The sequence below is a fragment of the Colius striatus genome, chromosome 1 (genome assembly GCF_028858725.1).
Source record: "Colius striatus isolate bColStr4 chromosome 1, bColStr4.1.hap1, whole genome shotgun sequence".
Lineage (NCBI taxonomy): Eukaryota > Metazoa > Chordata > Aves > Coliiformes > Coliidae > Colius > Colius striatus.
Genome location: NC_084759.1, coordinates 158689311 through 158703476, shown reverse-complemented (window position 1 = coordinate 158703476; position 14166 = coordinate 158689311). Strand labels below are relative to the sequence as shown.

The 14166-nt window shown below is 45.8% G+C and overlaps 1 protein-coding gene across 2 annotated transcripts in view; it reads left to right on the top strand.

Annotated features, from left to right (window-relative positions):
- ELK3 (ETS transcription factor ELK3) overlaps positions 1–12479 on the top strand; it is a 39828-nt gene extending 27349 nt beyond the window's left edge. For both annotated transcript variants that reach the window (XM_062015248.1, XM_062015239.1), the window contains 3 exons: positions 136–930; positions 7044–7166; positions 10904–12479. In XM_062015248.1, coding sequence (XP_061871232.1) covers positions 205–930; positions 7044–7166; positions 10904–11002 — 948 coding nt within the window. In that variant the 5' untranslated portion in view covers positions 136–204 and the 3' untranslated portion in view covers positions 11003–12479. The remainder of the gene's footprint in view (positions 1–135; positions 931–7043; positions 7167–10903) is intronic.
- The last annotated feature ends 1687 nt before the right edge of the window (positions 12480–14166 follow it).

Sequence of the window (14166 nt, the reverse complement as noted above, 5' to 3'; positions counted from 1 at the left end):
AGGAGCTCCACTGAAGTGACTTGCTTAGCTTGAGGAGGGAACGGTGCCCTCCTACCCTTGGGAACCCACTTAGGTTTGCTGTGCTCATTGCCTCTGAAATGCTGATCTTTCTAGCATCTGCTCTTGTATTTGCAGAACATCATCAAGAAAGTGATTGGACAAAAATTTGTGTACAAGTTTGTCTCATTTCCTGAGATTTTAAAAATGGATCCACATGCTGTGGAAATCAGCAGAGAGAGCCTTTTGCTGCAGGACAGCGACTGTAAGATGCCTCCCGAGAGCAGGGATCAGCACAAGCACAGCTTGTCAGCACTGAAAAGCACAAGCCGTAATGAATATATCCACTCTGGCCTGTACTCCTCTTTCACCATCAACTCCCTGCAGAACCAGCCAGACCCTTACAAGCCAATCAAAACAGAAAAACTGGAGGAGAAGTCGGAAGGAAGCACACCAGTCGAAGAAGTGCGGACCGTTATAAGATTTGTGACAAACAAAACAGACAAACAAGTTATGAGGCCCATGGTGTCGTTGCCTTCCACTTCCGAAACAGCAGCTGCCTCTGCTTTTCTCAGCTCATCAGTATCTGCTAAAATATCTTCCTTAATGCTCCCCAACAGTGCCAGCATTTCATCTCCATCGTCGTCTTCCTCCAGGTCGCCATCTCTGTCTCCCACTTCACCTCTCCCTGCAGAACACAGGAGCCTCTTCCTTGAGTCCAGTTGCCATGACTCAGATTCCCTTGAGCCTCTGAACCTCTCCTCAGGCTCCAAGGCAAAATCTCCATCTCTTCCCCCAAAGGCTAAAAAGCCCAAAGGCTTGGAAATCTCCGCCCCACCTATGGTTCTCTCCAGCACTGACATTGGTTCCATTGCCCTCAACAGCCCCGCGCTTCCTTCGGGATCCCTGACTCCAGCTTTCTTCACTGCACAGGTAAGACCTGCCTGTCTCCTGCACTCTTGCTTTAGCTAGGTGTTTGCTTCCATGCAGCCAAGGGTGTTTATGCTTTTTGGGTCTGGCATCATCTAGTGGAAGAAAACATGTAATAGAATCACAGAATGGGACCTCTAGACATCATCCAGTCCAACTTCCTGCTAAAGCAGATTCTCCTCAATCAGGTCACACAGGAACATGTCCAGGTGGATTTGAAAATCTCCAGAGAAGGAGACTCCACGTCCTCCCTGGACAGCCTGTGCCAGGGCTCCCTCACCCTCACAAGAAATATTTTTCCATGTGTTTAACTGGAACTTTTTGTGTTCTAGCTTTTGTCCATTATCCCTTGTCCTGTCACTGTACACTACAGGAAAAAGTTCCACCCTCTCCTTCTGACATTGACCTTTAGGTACCTAGAAGTGTTGATGAGGTTCCCCCTCAGTCTTCTCTTACTTAAACAGCCCCAGTTGCCACAACCTTTCCTTATAAGGAAGATGTTCCAGTCCCCTGATCATCTTGGTGGCCCTGTGCTGGATTCTCTCCAGCACTTCCTCGTCCCTGTTGAAGTGAGGAGCCCAGAACTGGATACAGGACTCCAGATGAGGCCTCACCAGGGCAGAGTAGAGGGGAAGCAGAACCTCCCTCGACCTTCTGGACACACTCTTAATGCACCCCAGGATGCCATTGGCCTTCTTGGCCACGAGGGCACATTGCTGGCTCATAATTAGTTTGCTGTCCACCAGAACTCCCAGGTCCCTCCCCAGAGAGCTGCTCTCCAGCAGGTAAATGTGGTAAATAAAACCATATGGGGAAGAAGGAATCATAGCAGAGGTCTGAACAAATTGTGGAAAGTAGGTTCTTCCTATGGTTCCTACGTGAGTGTGGGAAAAGCTGTCATAGTTCACAAACTGCCTGAAAGATAATGAGATGGGCAGACATTAGTTAACATGAGCAAATCACTTATCAGTTCAGACCAGCCTCCAGGTCTGCAAAACAAACGGGAAAAGCCAACAAGAAAAACAGAGGGGTCTTGTAGGTCACGACTTGAGCGTATACATTGTGAGTTGCCTGGTTAGATTTCTCTACTAGGTGTTGTATCTGTTTTGAATATGGAACAAATTAAGTGGTTTCTAAAACAAAGCTCTTCAGCCAGTTTTGATTTCCAAAGTATTACAGACCCACAGAGTATTTGCCAGAGCTTCCTTTTTGCACAGACTTACTGAATAACCAGGAGGTTATTTTCATAGAATCATAGGGCCTGTGCCAGGGCTTCCTCACCTCAACAGTGAAATAGTTTTTTCTTAGATTTAAATGAACTTTTTATGTTCCACTTCATCCCATTACCCCTTGTCCTGTTGCTAGATACAACAGAAAAAAGGGATGCCCCAACCTCCTGATACCCACCATTTAGATATTTATAAATGTTAATGAGATCCAATACTAAATAGTAGCATTGAGTGAAACAAACTGAGCAGTAAATAAATAAATACAAAGGGGTGTGTTACAAGCTCCCATTTACTTCCAGCCATCACAATACATGCTGCTGTTTCTGACCTTTTCAGGTGGCTGCAGAGCATGTTTGTGCAGAGCCATTGCAGTTCAGATGCACCTGCTTGTGTTGCGAAGAAAGACGTTTTGTGGGCTGTTATTGGTCACTTTTGACATCCTAAAGCCTTTAAGTGAAGTTATGTTTGGTAGAAAGGAGTGTGGCAAACTCAAATCAAGGCGCATTGACAGACTCTTCTAACCTCTAACTGTGGTGTAAACACAGTGAAGTGTTTTGCACACAGCAAGCAAATCTGACAAATAAATTGTATGAGATGCCCACCAGGCACTACGAGAGCATGAGTTATTACAAGCTCGCTTCAATCTGCTGCTGCCCCAAAACTCAATGTGAACAGAGATTTCTTTCCTCACTTTGTAATTACGTCTTTTAACATGTAATTTTCTCATTCATCTGCGAACCACTGTGCTTATTGCCCCTGAAAGATGTAGTGGGGAATTAGGTAGATGGCTGTGGCCTTCCTCTAGCAGCTCAGCTAGCCAAGGCCATGATGACTGTTATCCAACTGAATGCCATTACAAATCATGTTTTACAGGTTATGGTAGCACAGAAGAGGCAGATGGCACCTGTGTAGGGTAGTTCCTGGCTCCATTTATTTACACTTTGGGTTTTACAGCAGTACAGCATTAATAGTTATTTATAAATATCTAAACGATGGGTGTCAGGAGGTTGGGACATCCCTTTTTTCTATTGTATCTAGCAACAGGACAAGGGGTAATGGGATGGAGCTGGAACACAAAAAGTTCCACTTAAATATAAGAAAAAACTATTTCACTGTTCAGGTGACGGAGCAGTGGCACAGGCTGCCCAGAGGGGTTGTGGAGTCTCCTTCCTTGGAGGTCTTCAAGACCCGCCTGGACGTGTTCCTATGTGACCTGATCTAGGTGAACCTGCTTCTGCAGGGGGGTTGGACTAGATGATCTCTAAAGGTCCCTTCCAACCCTACCATTCTATGATTCTATGATTTTAGCCTTCTGTTTCTACTGTGGGTAAGCAGCACCCTGCATCCTAAATATTTGACCTAGTGAATATAAAAACTAGGTAACAACTGTGTTCTGGTAACTGTAATACCACAGTGCAAAATACCTAAAGCCATAATGCAGGCTGCAAATCAGTTCATCTTGCTAGCCTAGGAAAACAGGTGTGCATCTCCATCTCCATCTGATTTATCAGATCCCAGTGGTAGACATCTGCTGCCTATGGGGCAAGTGCAGAACAGGATGTCAGACACCAGTTCCTGCTCCAGGAGGGATGTGGGTTTGGAGAAGGTCTTGCGGCCTTGTATGGTATTGAGGTGGCTTTCATTGGACCTACTGGTCACAAGGAGTGCCCTCAGGTGGAGGCCTGTGAGAGGACACGGGACAGACACAACCAATTCCAGAACTGAAGAATGGATTTGAAGATGTCAGTGCATACGGTACCATACTTTGCTAGAGAGGTGTCAGCTTTCCATTTGGTTGTAAGAGGGCTATTTTGATTGTGGTCAGTACTTGCTTCTTTTACAGATTGCTCATGCTTGTTTTTTATGTTAGCTGTCCCTTAGCCAGTGTGGATATATGATCTTGACTCACTGCTTTACTTCAGGCCTCTACTTTAGCATTTGTAACATTTACAATTCACAGTTTTCTTAAAGACAAAGTAGTGTGCCTGCAGCCAGCATGTGTGTGATGTGTGGTATCCACACACATCATCCAGGCTCCAGCATGTGCCTAATGACCTGGGAAGTAGTGTGACAGGAAAGACTGTAGTTACACACATTCTTTGTCAGAGAAGTCAGGAGCCACGAGCATCGTTGCTTAACGTAATCCTCTCCGTGCAATGAATTCTTTTTAGTTAGACTGTCCTTACAGTGCAATGACGTGTTTTAAGTAGGAGCTTCCCCCTGGATTCCACATCTAATACCAGATGTACAAATGCGTCGGGGCTGAAAATGAAGCGACACTTTCATTTCCGCCTGTGATTTAAGGGTAGCCTGTGCTGTGGTGGTGGTTACACTTACGTTTCCTGTGGTGGTTTTGGTGCTTGGCTGATGATGAGACTGAGAACAAGCCTGGGAGGCTCTGTGCTCTTTTTGCATTGAATGTTAACAGATTTAGAGGCTTGCTTTGGCTTGGCACTTGGTAGAACTTGCAGGCATTAGTGCTCTGATCATCAGAGGACATGAGCTCTTGCTTAGCACTGTTGATAGGCATGTTGAGATGCTTCCGGAGATGAATGGAAGACAACCCAGTTTCAAACCTCTTTCTTTGAAGACTTGCTCAGGCTGTTTCTAGGTAGGAGTAAACACCTTCAAGTTTTCTTCAGTATTTTCAAAAGACCTTGAGAACTGTGTTTTTAGTTCTGGATATCTGCAGCTTCTTAGAAAAAAAGATGAAGAACTGAGGCATAGGTCAATGGAGCTCTTCTTGGCACAGCTGGCACAATACCATGTCCTTAGTGGAATGTTATTGGGCCTTACTGCTTACACCTTTGGTTTTAAGGCTAGTAGACACTTGTGTAAGTAGATTTCTGAGTATTTATCCTGACCTAATTCGGTGTGTTGTCAGTCTCATAAATCCCCGTCAATAGCAACCGCCCTGTGGAGCATCAGCTTGTGATGCAGCGCAAGAAAGGTGCTGCTCTCACTGGCAGAGCTGTTCTTTTGCCCCGTGAAAGCACCATGGTCCTGGGAAGAGTGTGTTTGCGAAGGAGCTGTTCACAAGTGCCTGCATGTCAAGTATTTTCACTCAGAAATCTTGACAAGAGCTGTCACTCTATGAAATCAAGTCAGAACTTTTCCTCTTGTCAGGCCTCCACCTACTCTTTGCCCCTCTTGTTGTCATCCAGCTGTATCCAAATCTTGCCCTCACTGCCGCTCCTGTGACCACCAGGCTGGCTGTTCTACTGCATGAACACTTTTTGCTTTCCCTGCAATACCACGTGTTTGATACTCCTTGGGACATAACGGGTTTGTTCCACAGGGTTTGCTGTTTCTGACCCACCTTCTTCAGCACAAGCGAGGTGGCAGTGTCCTCTCCCATCACATTTCACCGTGGACCCTGTTTCTTTTGAGATTCCTTAGAGAAATCATCACCTTCAAGAGCAGACAAGCTCTTCGTATTAAACGGCTTTTCAGACACCTTGGGACAGAATCACTGGGAGGGCCTTAATGTTTGCTGCTCCTTGTCTCTCCCATCTCTTCTGCTGGTGTTAAACTTAATTGCTTGACCCTGTTATGAACTTTGGTGCAAGCAGGTCTGAGCAGGTCTGTATTGCTGTGTGTTTGCGTAGAGCCCCGAACGCCACAGCTGATGCCTCGGGCGCTGCTCTGCAAGTACTGTATCTGCCACACTCAGAGGCCCCCATGCCCTGTGGCACTCGCCTCTCTGAGCCTGCTCACCTCAGAGTCCTGGCACTGGGATGCCACAGCCAGAGCTGTCAGCAGTGAGACCACATATGTGGGAGCTGATCTTTCCGGCCTGTGAGTGGGAAGCTAGCAGGTACTGGGGGAGAGATACCTCTTATCTTCTGTCTTCTCCTTATGTATTTTTAACTGTGGACAAACTGATGCCCCAGTTCAACAGAGCAGTTGTCCTACACAGCAAAACATGTACTTACTTGCTAAGTGTGCACCCAAATTTCATGAAGTGCTTTGCTAAATAGGACTGATTTTGATAATTAGCGTAAAGATTACTGGTGAGGTGAACTCATTGTGCTAAATACTTTGTTCAAAACTGTCACATCGCTTGCATGTTCTCTTTTGGAAAGATAAAAGTTACTCTGGATACAGAATAATTCCTGGGATTCTTCCTTTGGATGGAGATTTGCATGTGCTTTAACTCCACCTCCCCTACAATTGTACTTCAGAAATGCTGAGAGCGTTCCCAGCAATCCCTGTGCACCGTGGCATTGGAAGGAGCCACCTTTGTGTTGGGAAAAGCCTTGGATTCTTAGTTCTTGCCATTTTGGTTTGTTTCAAACAATCAGCTGTGCTCTCCATCATCCCTTGGGGCACACAATCTCTAGACCTGCTGCCTCTCGTGTGCGCTGCCAGTTTCTTGAAACTTCTTCCATCTTGCACAGGCGCCATCAGAGGTGTAAACTTCAAAGGGCAATGCTTCTGGCTGCACAGGTGATGGCATTAATGCTTCCAAAGCTAGAGTCAGCTCAAGCAGTCTCTGCCCTTCAAAAAGTGAAAAGTTCTGAAGGAGGCTTGGCCGTGTGTTCAGCCATTGGGGCACACGGGCTGTTTCACACAGCAGCGTGTGTATGGTTCACGCAAACACTGACTGTGCTGCTTCTTAAGCAAATGGTGATAGAAATGAAGTCAATTTGCATGTGTAGGAGTCTTAAATGCACAGGTATGGGGTTCTGATGCCTGCAGAGCTGGGCCAGGCCAAGGGGCTGGCCAGGCTGTTGCCTCTGGCCGATGGGCTCACATGCTGCATGTCCGAATTCACCGGGAAAAGGGCCTAGCGGTCACCTGGAAGACTTTACGGGTTGTGGCTGCTGTATGGAGCTGTAACTCCTGAGGCATTCATCATGGGGTGTGATTTTTTTTGTCTTGCAGACCCCAAATGGATTATTGCTGACCCCAAGCCCGCTGCTGTCTAGCATTCATTTCTGGAGCAGCCTCAGTCCTGTTGCTCCTCTGAGTCCTGCCCGGCTGCAGGGACCAAACACTCTGTTCCAGGTAGGTCTTTCCACAGGTTCCATTTCTGAAAGCACACGCGTGGAAGAGCATCTCCTCACATTGGTCTGGAGCTTTTCAAGTAGTTTATTAAAATACAGAAGTTAAGAGGCACTTTGTTAAAGAGAGGCCTACTTATTCATACCGATTTGGCAGCGCAGTCAGAGCCTACAGGGCTGTGCCTCCTGCAGCAAGCACACACATAATGTACGAAGGAAACAGAATTAATGCTGGACACAGTCAGAGTAGGTAACTGGGCTCTCAGAGCTTCAGTAAGAGAATGCAGACCAGTCAGGCACCAGCCAGGAGAGTGGTGAAACATGGGCTCTGGGAAAACCTACACCAGTGTGGGTATCACATGGAAAGGTGGTTGTAGGTGTATCCTTCTGTCTTAATGAGCTATTTTAACTCAGAAAGACAGGGCATAGTTGTATTTACAATAAGGTCATTCTGAACCTGAAGGCTCCATTTCCAGTTCCCCAAATTATCCATGTGTCCTCAACCAAGTTACTTCATACCACTGAGCACAACCTCTTCGTATGTAAGAGGAGAAAGACAGCATTGTCCCCTCCCTCATGGGCACTGGGAGAGCACAAATCTCCAAGTTTTATAGAGATGTAGTAAATACAGAGGTTATTAAGTAAACTGTGATGGCGTCAGCACTCAGCTGCAGCATTTGCTCCAGGGTTAGGAAGAGGATGGTGGGGATGGTATTAACAGCTCCAGCTGTAGTTGCTGCAAAGCACTTAAGTCATAGAAGAAATTCTGCTGATCAACTGATTGACAGGCAGCACAAGCAGCTGATGGCCATCTGAGCAGCTGAAGAATGCAGGGACACCTCTGGAATGAACTCTCTGACTGCTATGGAGAGACTACACTAAGAGAGGAGGAGGGTGCAGCTAGACAGGGACCCTGTGTTAGTCTCTGAACCTTCAGGGACACTAACTGCCCAACTGCAGGAATGGGTTTTAGCTCAAGTGCTCTGCTCAGGTATGGTCCTCACTGGGGTGCTAAGTCCTTCTGCCTCCAGTGGGACAGCTGAGCATGGAGCCCTAGGGCTCTGTATTGGTGTTTCGGATAAACTCGTTTATCCTCATTGGACCTTAGTTTGGCACAAGTGGTTAAAACCAGCCAGATGTTTGATTTGAGAGGGAAGCATCTGCACCATGGCCCAGAGCGAGTGTGTGCAGAGGTATGCTGGCCTCCCACCGTGGGAGCACACGGCTCTCCTGAGAGACTCAAAGGGCCTTATCAATGATGTGTGACTTAGGAAAGGGCCACAATGACAAGTCTGTAGAGCAAGAGGCTTTATTTTGACAGCAAAACAGGAAATGGCCACCACAGTGGAAGCCGAGGCACCCCCTGAGCACTGCTGGTGCTGCCGGGTGGGTGCGGGCAGAGCTGTCCCTGGGCTGCGGGCCCAGGCCTGGCCCGCGCAGCTGCTCGGGCTGCGGAGGAAAGCGCTGGTGCTGCTTCGCAACTTCCTTTTGCTTTCACCTGGTCATTTGCACCAGGACTTGAAAGAACATTGGGTCACTGTTTAAGGAGTAAAAATCCTGCCAGCAGCTGGAGGCCAGGGCAGCTCCACAGTGGCCTGCCTGCCTCTGCACCCCGGCCTTGCTGAGAAGAGATCAGGTTCCCCTCTTTCTTTTTCAGGGGTGTGCTGCTTTTCTCAACAGCACTGTGCTTGGCACTGCCTGCAGCTCTTCGGTACTAGTCTTTGTGTAGCACAAAGACCTGGATGGGAGCTGCTTGCAGCCACTGTCCTGCTAAGCCCAAAAGCAGCCTCTGGGAAAGTACCGCCGCTCCCAGGAGCCTATTCTGACAGTGCTGGACACAGCTGGGTTCATGTTCCCTCACAGAGCATGTAGGTGCTTATTAACTGGTAAAAACTCTCCTTCAGTGTTCACAAGGTGAAAGTAATCCCCATACCCCTACGCCTATACACCCTTAGAGCCTGTGTGGAGGAGCACTGACATCTGTAGTCTCCTTTCACACAATTTACCTCAACATATTGACCTTCCTGGAAAGTCTTCCCTTTGAAGCTATGTTGCTGTGTAATTAAACCTATTTTGGTGTCTCATCATTAGTCTGAAATTAACACATAATTGGAACAGCAAGAGGCTTGCAGAGAATTGGCTAATTCAAGAAAATGGAGCCAAACTTAGGGATTAGGGAGTGAGCTTGAATGGAGGGCTGACCAAATGAAGTGCATTTACTTTGTTACTGCTGTGTAGGGAGAGGGCAGCACCGAGAGGGTACAGTGGAGTCCCAGATCCACACTGTACAGAAGCGTATGAGTAAAGAGCCTCATCCCAGCCCCAGGAGCTACAGAGCCAACAGGAAGAACCAGAGAGCTGGGTTGGGGTGGAGACCAGGGGAGGATGAAATGATGACAATGGCATCATTTGCATCATGTTCTGCAGTGCCAGTGTGCCACCCGCCTCCACGGGCACGGAAGATCACACAGCCCCCGCTTTGTTACCTTTGCAAATCACATGAACACATTGTCATTTACATGTCTCACTTTAGAAACCTAGAGTAGAAAAAACAAGAGCTTGGAATCGAGTTCTGTGTTTCAATTAATGTTGGCAGAAATGCTGGAAACATTTGCTGAGGTTTGTTTTGGTTAAAATAGAGGCATGAGCCAGTCCTGGCGAGAGCAGGAGCGTGGTGCCAGCCCCTCCCAGCAGGCTGCTGAGCCTGTGCTGCTTCCTGCCCTTTCCAGCTCAAAGTCCCTATTGTTAACATCTTTTAAAGAATGGAAGAGTAATCCTGTTACCAGCAGATTATGCACACGTGTAGAGGCTGATTACACCACAGCTGGCTGTCGAAGGACTGATCTGATAAGGGGTGAAAATAGAGCAGACACTTCAAGTTAGGAGCTGTTATTCAGCTCTGTATCTCTAAAGCCAACAGAAACCCAGCATGGCTCGTGGAACTGGGCCTGGGGGCCAGATCAGTATCAACCCCAGGATAATTCCTGCCTCATGCTGCAGCAAGTTTATTCCACCTACTTGCTTTGCTTTTTCTCAGGTCAGATGTTAAGAACTAGTCAATACACGTCACTGCAGGCAAGTTACAGTCAGGCTGCTGTCAGGAGCCGGGAATATACAGCTGATGTATTGAGTAAGTGTTTTTTGCACAGTATGTCAGAAGCAGAAGGTTAATACTCAACGACAGTAGAGTCTGCTTCACACACCGAATGATCCAGCTACGTTGCTACGGTATGGTTTCTTAGTGAATACAGAGACAAACTCCGATTCCTCAAGAGTAATTCTGCCCATGCTCTGCATTCACAGCTCTGCTTTTTTGCCCTAAAGCAACGTTCTGATTTTTTTTCACAGTTGCAAAGCTTTTTCCTGCTTAGCTTTTATGAGGGACAGATGAAAAAGATGTATTTTAATTAGTGTTTGGCAGACTGAGTAACGTTTTTGGGAGCAGAACGGATGGCAAAGATTTCTCTTTCCCAAGGTAATGATAAATGGGTTTTGTGAACTTTCACGTATAAAATAGAACCAGTAATAGATTTATACATCCCTGCACGTTTACAAGTGATTGAGGTTTCGTCCTGTTTTATGTTCCTGATGGCTCATACAGGCATTTGGCATATATCTTGCTGTCTAGAAATCACAAGTCTTGAAACCATCTGGAGTCAGCCGCTAATGTTAAGTCTCTGCACTTTGGGGCTGAACGCTTGGAGAGAAAAAGAGTAACTTTTACTTTTTGGCCTCTTACAGTTTCCAACTCTGCTAAATGGTCACATACCGGTGCCACTGCCCAGTCTGGACAGGGCCTCTTCTCCAGTACTGCTCTCTCCCAACGCTCAGAAATCCTGATGATGCCTCATCACACGCCAAGGACTTACTGGTGGATTTAACACTTCATTCCTACGGGCTAGTTTTTCCTGTGTCATGAGAAGGACATTGTGAAACCCTCTGTTACTTTGGTTTGCACTTTTCATTCCATGGATAATCTACTTGTGTTACGTTAGCCTTTTTAAACAGTGTTTATATATGAAAGTATATATAAATCTGTTTTGCATTAAATGAATTATAATTTTTTTATATCATAGCTCTCAAGTGTTGAACACTTCTGTTGTCCATGAAGTACTTTGCAACAATGTATCTAATAAGGATGTGAAGCTTCTTTTTAATCCCTTTTTCTGCATATTATGCATCGTGCTTGTGTAAACTATAACCGGCTGTGCCTTCTTTTGCATAATGTCATGTAAATGATTTATATATTTTCTAGTATTAAGAGGAAAAGGAAAGAAAAAAAAATAGTATTGAACAGCCCTATGGTAGTGTTTCAGTATTTTCTCCACGGATAGGCCATATGGTGCAGTGTATTCATGTAACTTTTGTATTAAGTGCTTTCCAATTGTATACAAAAAAATAGCCTTATAATTTTTCTTCGCTGAAGTGAAAAGTGCGATCGACGCTGCAGTCGGGAGATGCATTGAGGAGTGACAACGCCACGTTTACACGCTTGAGCCCAAGTTCTTCTGTCGAGTTGCAACAGGGAGGACCTGGGCCACGTATGTATGTGAGATTTCCAGTGTTTGAGAGTACTTCTGTGGAACAAGGGACCGTGCTCAGAATTTATTTGGTATTTCGTACCAACTGTCACTGTTTCAGCTGGAACGACTGTAGGTTATCCCAGGGAAAAAGGGCCCTTTCCAACGTAGAATTTCCAGGTGCTTTGTCCAGTCTTGCCATGTGCCTTCTACTATGTCCCTGGAAAGATGATTCTAGCTTCGAAAGCTCAGAAGGTCGCATTTCCCCTTCCCCCAAAGTTGCAAAAGTCATGGGGCTGTGAGTTAATGGCTGGTGCTTGTGAAGAGGCGTACTGTACCTGGGGGATGTTTATGGATAAACATCTGAATTCTGGATTAAAAGACACCACTGTGTTCCTATATACTTGCAACTTGAACCAACTGGGTATGTCCTCTACCTTGAGGTGATGATGGCTTAGTCATCTAAATATGTCAGGTTAGGATTAGGCCAGACTCGCTGGCACCACAGATTCTAATCTTGGCAGGGCTGATGCAAATCTTCAGTTTTCTGAGGCAGCTGAGTACGGTTGAGTGCAGCTTTGCCATGTCAAATGAGACCTTTGAAAATGAAACCAAAATGAGAATCCTTAGAGCTTCTACTTTCCTTTCTGGAAAAAGTCCGTTCTTTTTGAAACTTACGCGAGTTCTCTGCTAATTTTCTGCTTGGATGCATTTCAGTAATGATGTGTGTAGTTAATTGTAAAGTGCTTTTGGATCCTTCAACCTGAAAGGTGCTAAATAAACATTTTATTAATGCAGTTCCGATGTTGAGAAGCCATTTTTGGGGCAGAGGTAGTCTGACAAAAGACAGCAGGAATTTTCCTCAGGCTCCTGGGTTGCACAACCAAAAATGACTCCTCAGTTTCACTCGCAGTAATTAACGGGATAAAAACCTGTCACATCTGTATGAAATACCAACAGAGTGATTAGGTGCAAGACACAAGGAAAAAGAAAGAAAGGCACGAGAAATCCTTCACTCGATTCAGCATTTCAAGAGCTCCAAGAGGTACCACCCCACTGAGTCAAACCAGAAGACGAACCTATCAAAAATGCATGAATCAGAGTGTTTTGGGTTGGAAGGGATCTTAAAGATGGTCTGCTTCCAAAATGTATGAGTGAAGAGACATTTTATACAAAGTAAAATCTGAAGAGATTGGAGGAAAAGGCAGCACGTGACTGACGGGACTGACTAGTCTGGTGGAGATAAATGAACAAGGGCTCGTATGTCAAACATGTCTCTTTTAATGGATTCCTTCCGAGGACACGGAGTGGTTTTCAGTAACTGAGTTACAGAGAAGTAATTATTCAGCACTCTAGAGCCAACTCTTGCCTGGTTTTTAAAAAAGCATGAGTGCCTACTTGGGTAGAGTCTCGCCCTGTACATGCCAGTACAGCCCGTGGGAGGATGAGGCACAGAGATGGAGCTTTCTCACCATGAGTTTAAAAAGTAAAGACAGATACTCGTGAAAATTTGCTCTTCAACTTAAGAAATACCGAATGCCACACTGCAAAAAACCCTGATGAACATGAGAGGAGAGTGTGACAGAGAAGAGATCCTTACAAGTATCCGGATTCTCATGATTTTCTTTCTTCTAAGGTTTTACTATTAATAAGATAGGTTTCTGTCTTTTCTAAAGGCTTAGCATACCTCAACACCCCCACCCACACCCCCTCCTCCCCTCCCACCCCTCTGTGCCTTTGAGTCACTGGGGTTTTTTTAAAGATAGCCGAAAATAGCAGTGCTGGGACTGTTTGATCTGTTTGAATGGATTACTGTATAGGAGAATCCAATAAAACTTTAGGGAAAAAACACAGGGAAGTTGTTCTGTTTTCTTAACAAGTGAATGAAGCCAGCAATGGAACACATCATTGTTTGCTAGTTGACTTTTCAAGTGAAAGAAAATAGGTTGGCAAAATGAGATCTGCCTTCCAAATTGGCCCATAACGTGGAACGAAAATCCCTCCAGCCTCTCAAGTCCAACACCTGCCTAAAACACTAGATTGTTATGCCTTATCCTGCAAAGAAAGTAAGGTCTGTTGGTCATTTTCTATTGAATGTTATTACCTTTTTAAATGCAGAGAAAAAGAAATGTTTTCAAGTGAATACTGTGAAAGCATCACCAGCCGCATGGCACAGAGAGCTGCAAGGTGCCAATCCCAGGGAGCAGAACGGGAATTACTCTTTCTTCTTGGCAGTAACTGCAGTCTGGTGATATCCGAGGGAATTTTTGGGGGTAGATTTACACTTTATTCACGATTCAGCACCACACAGAAAGTTTCTTGATACTCTATAGGCTGGGTGCAGAGTGAGGATATTTTGGGCTTACCTGTCCGTTGTTTTTTTCAGAGGAGCAAGTACCCACCAGCAGGGCCACAGCTACTGGGTTGCTCTGCCAAGAGATTGCACACATCTTCTGCCCTGGCACAGGCAAGTAGCTTCAGTCC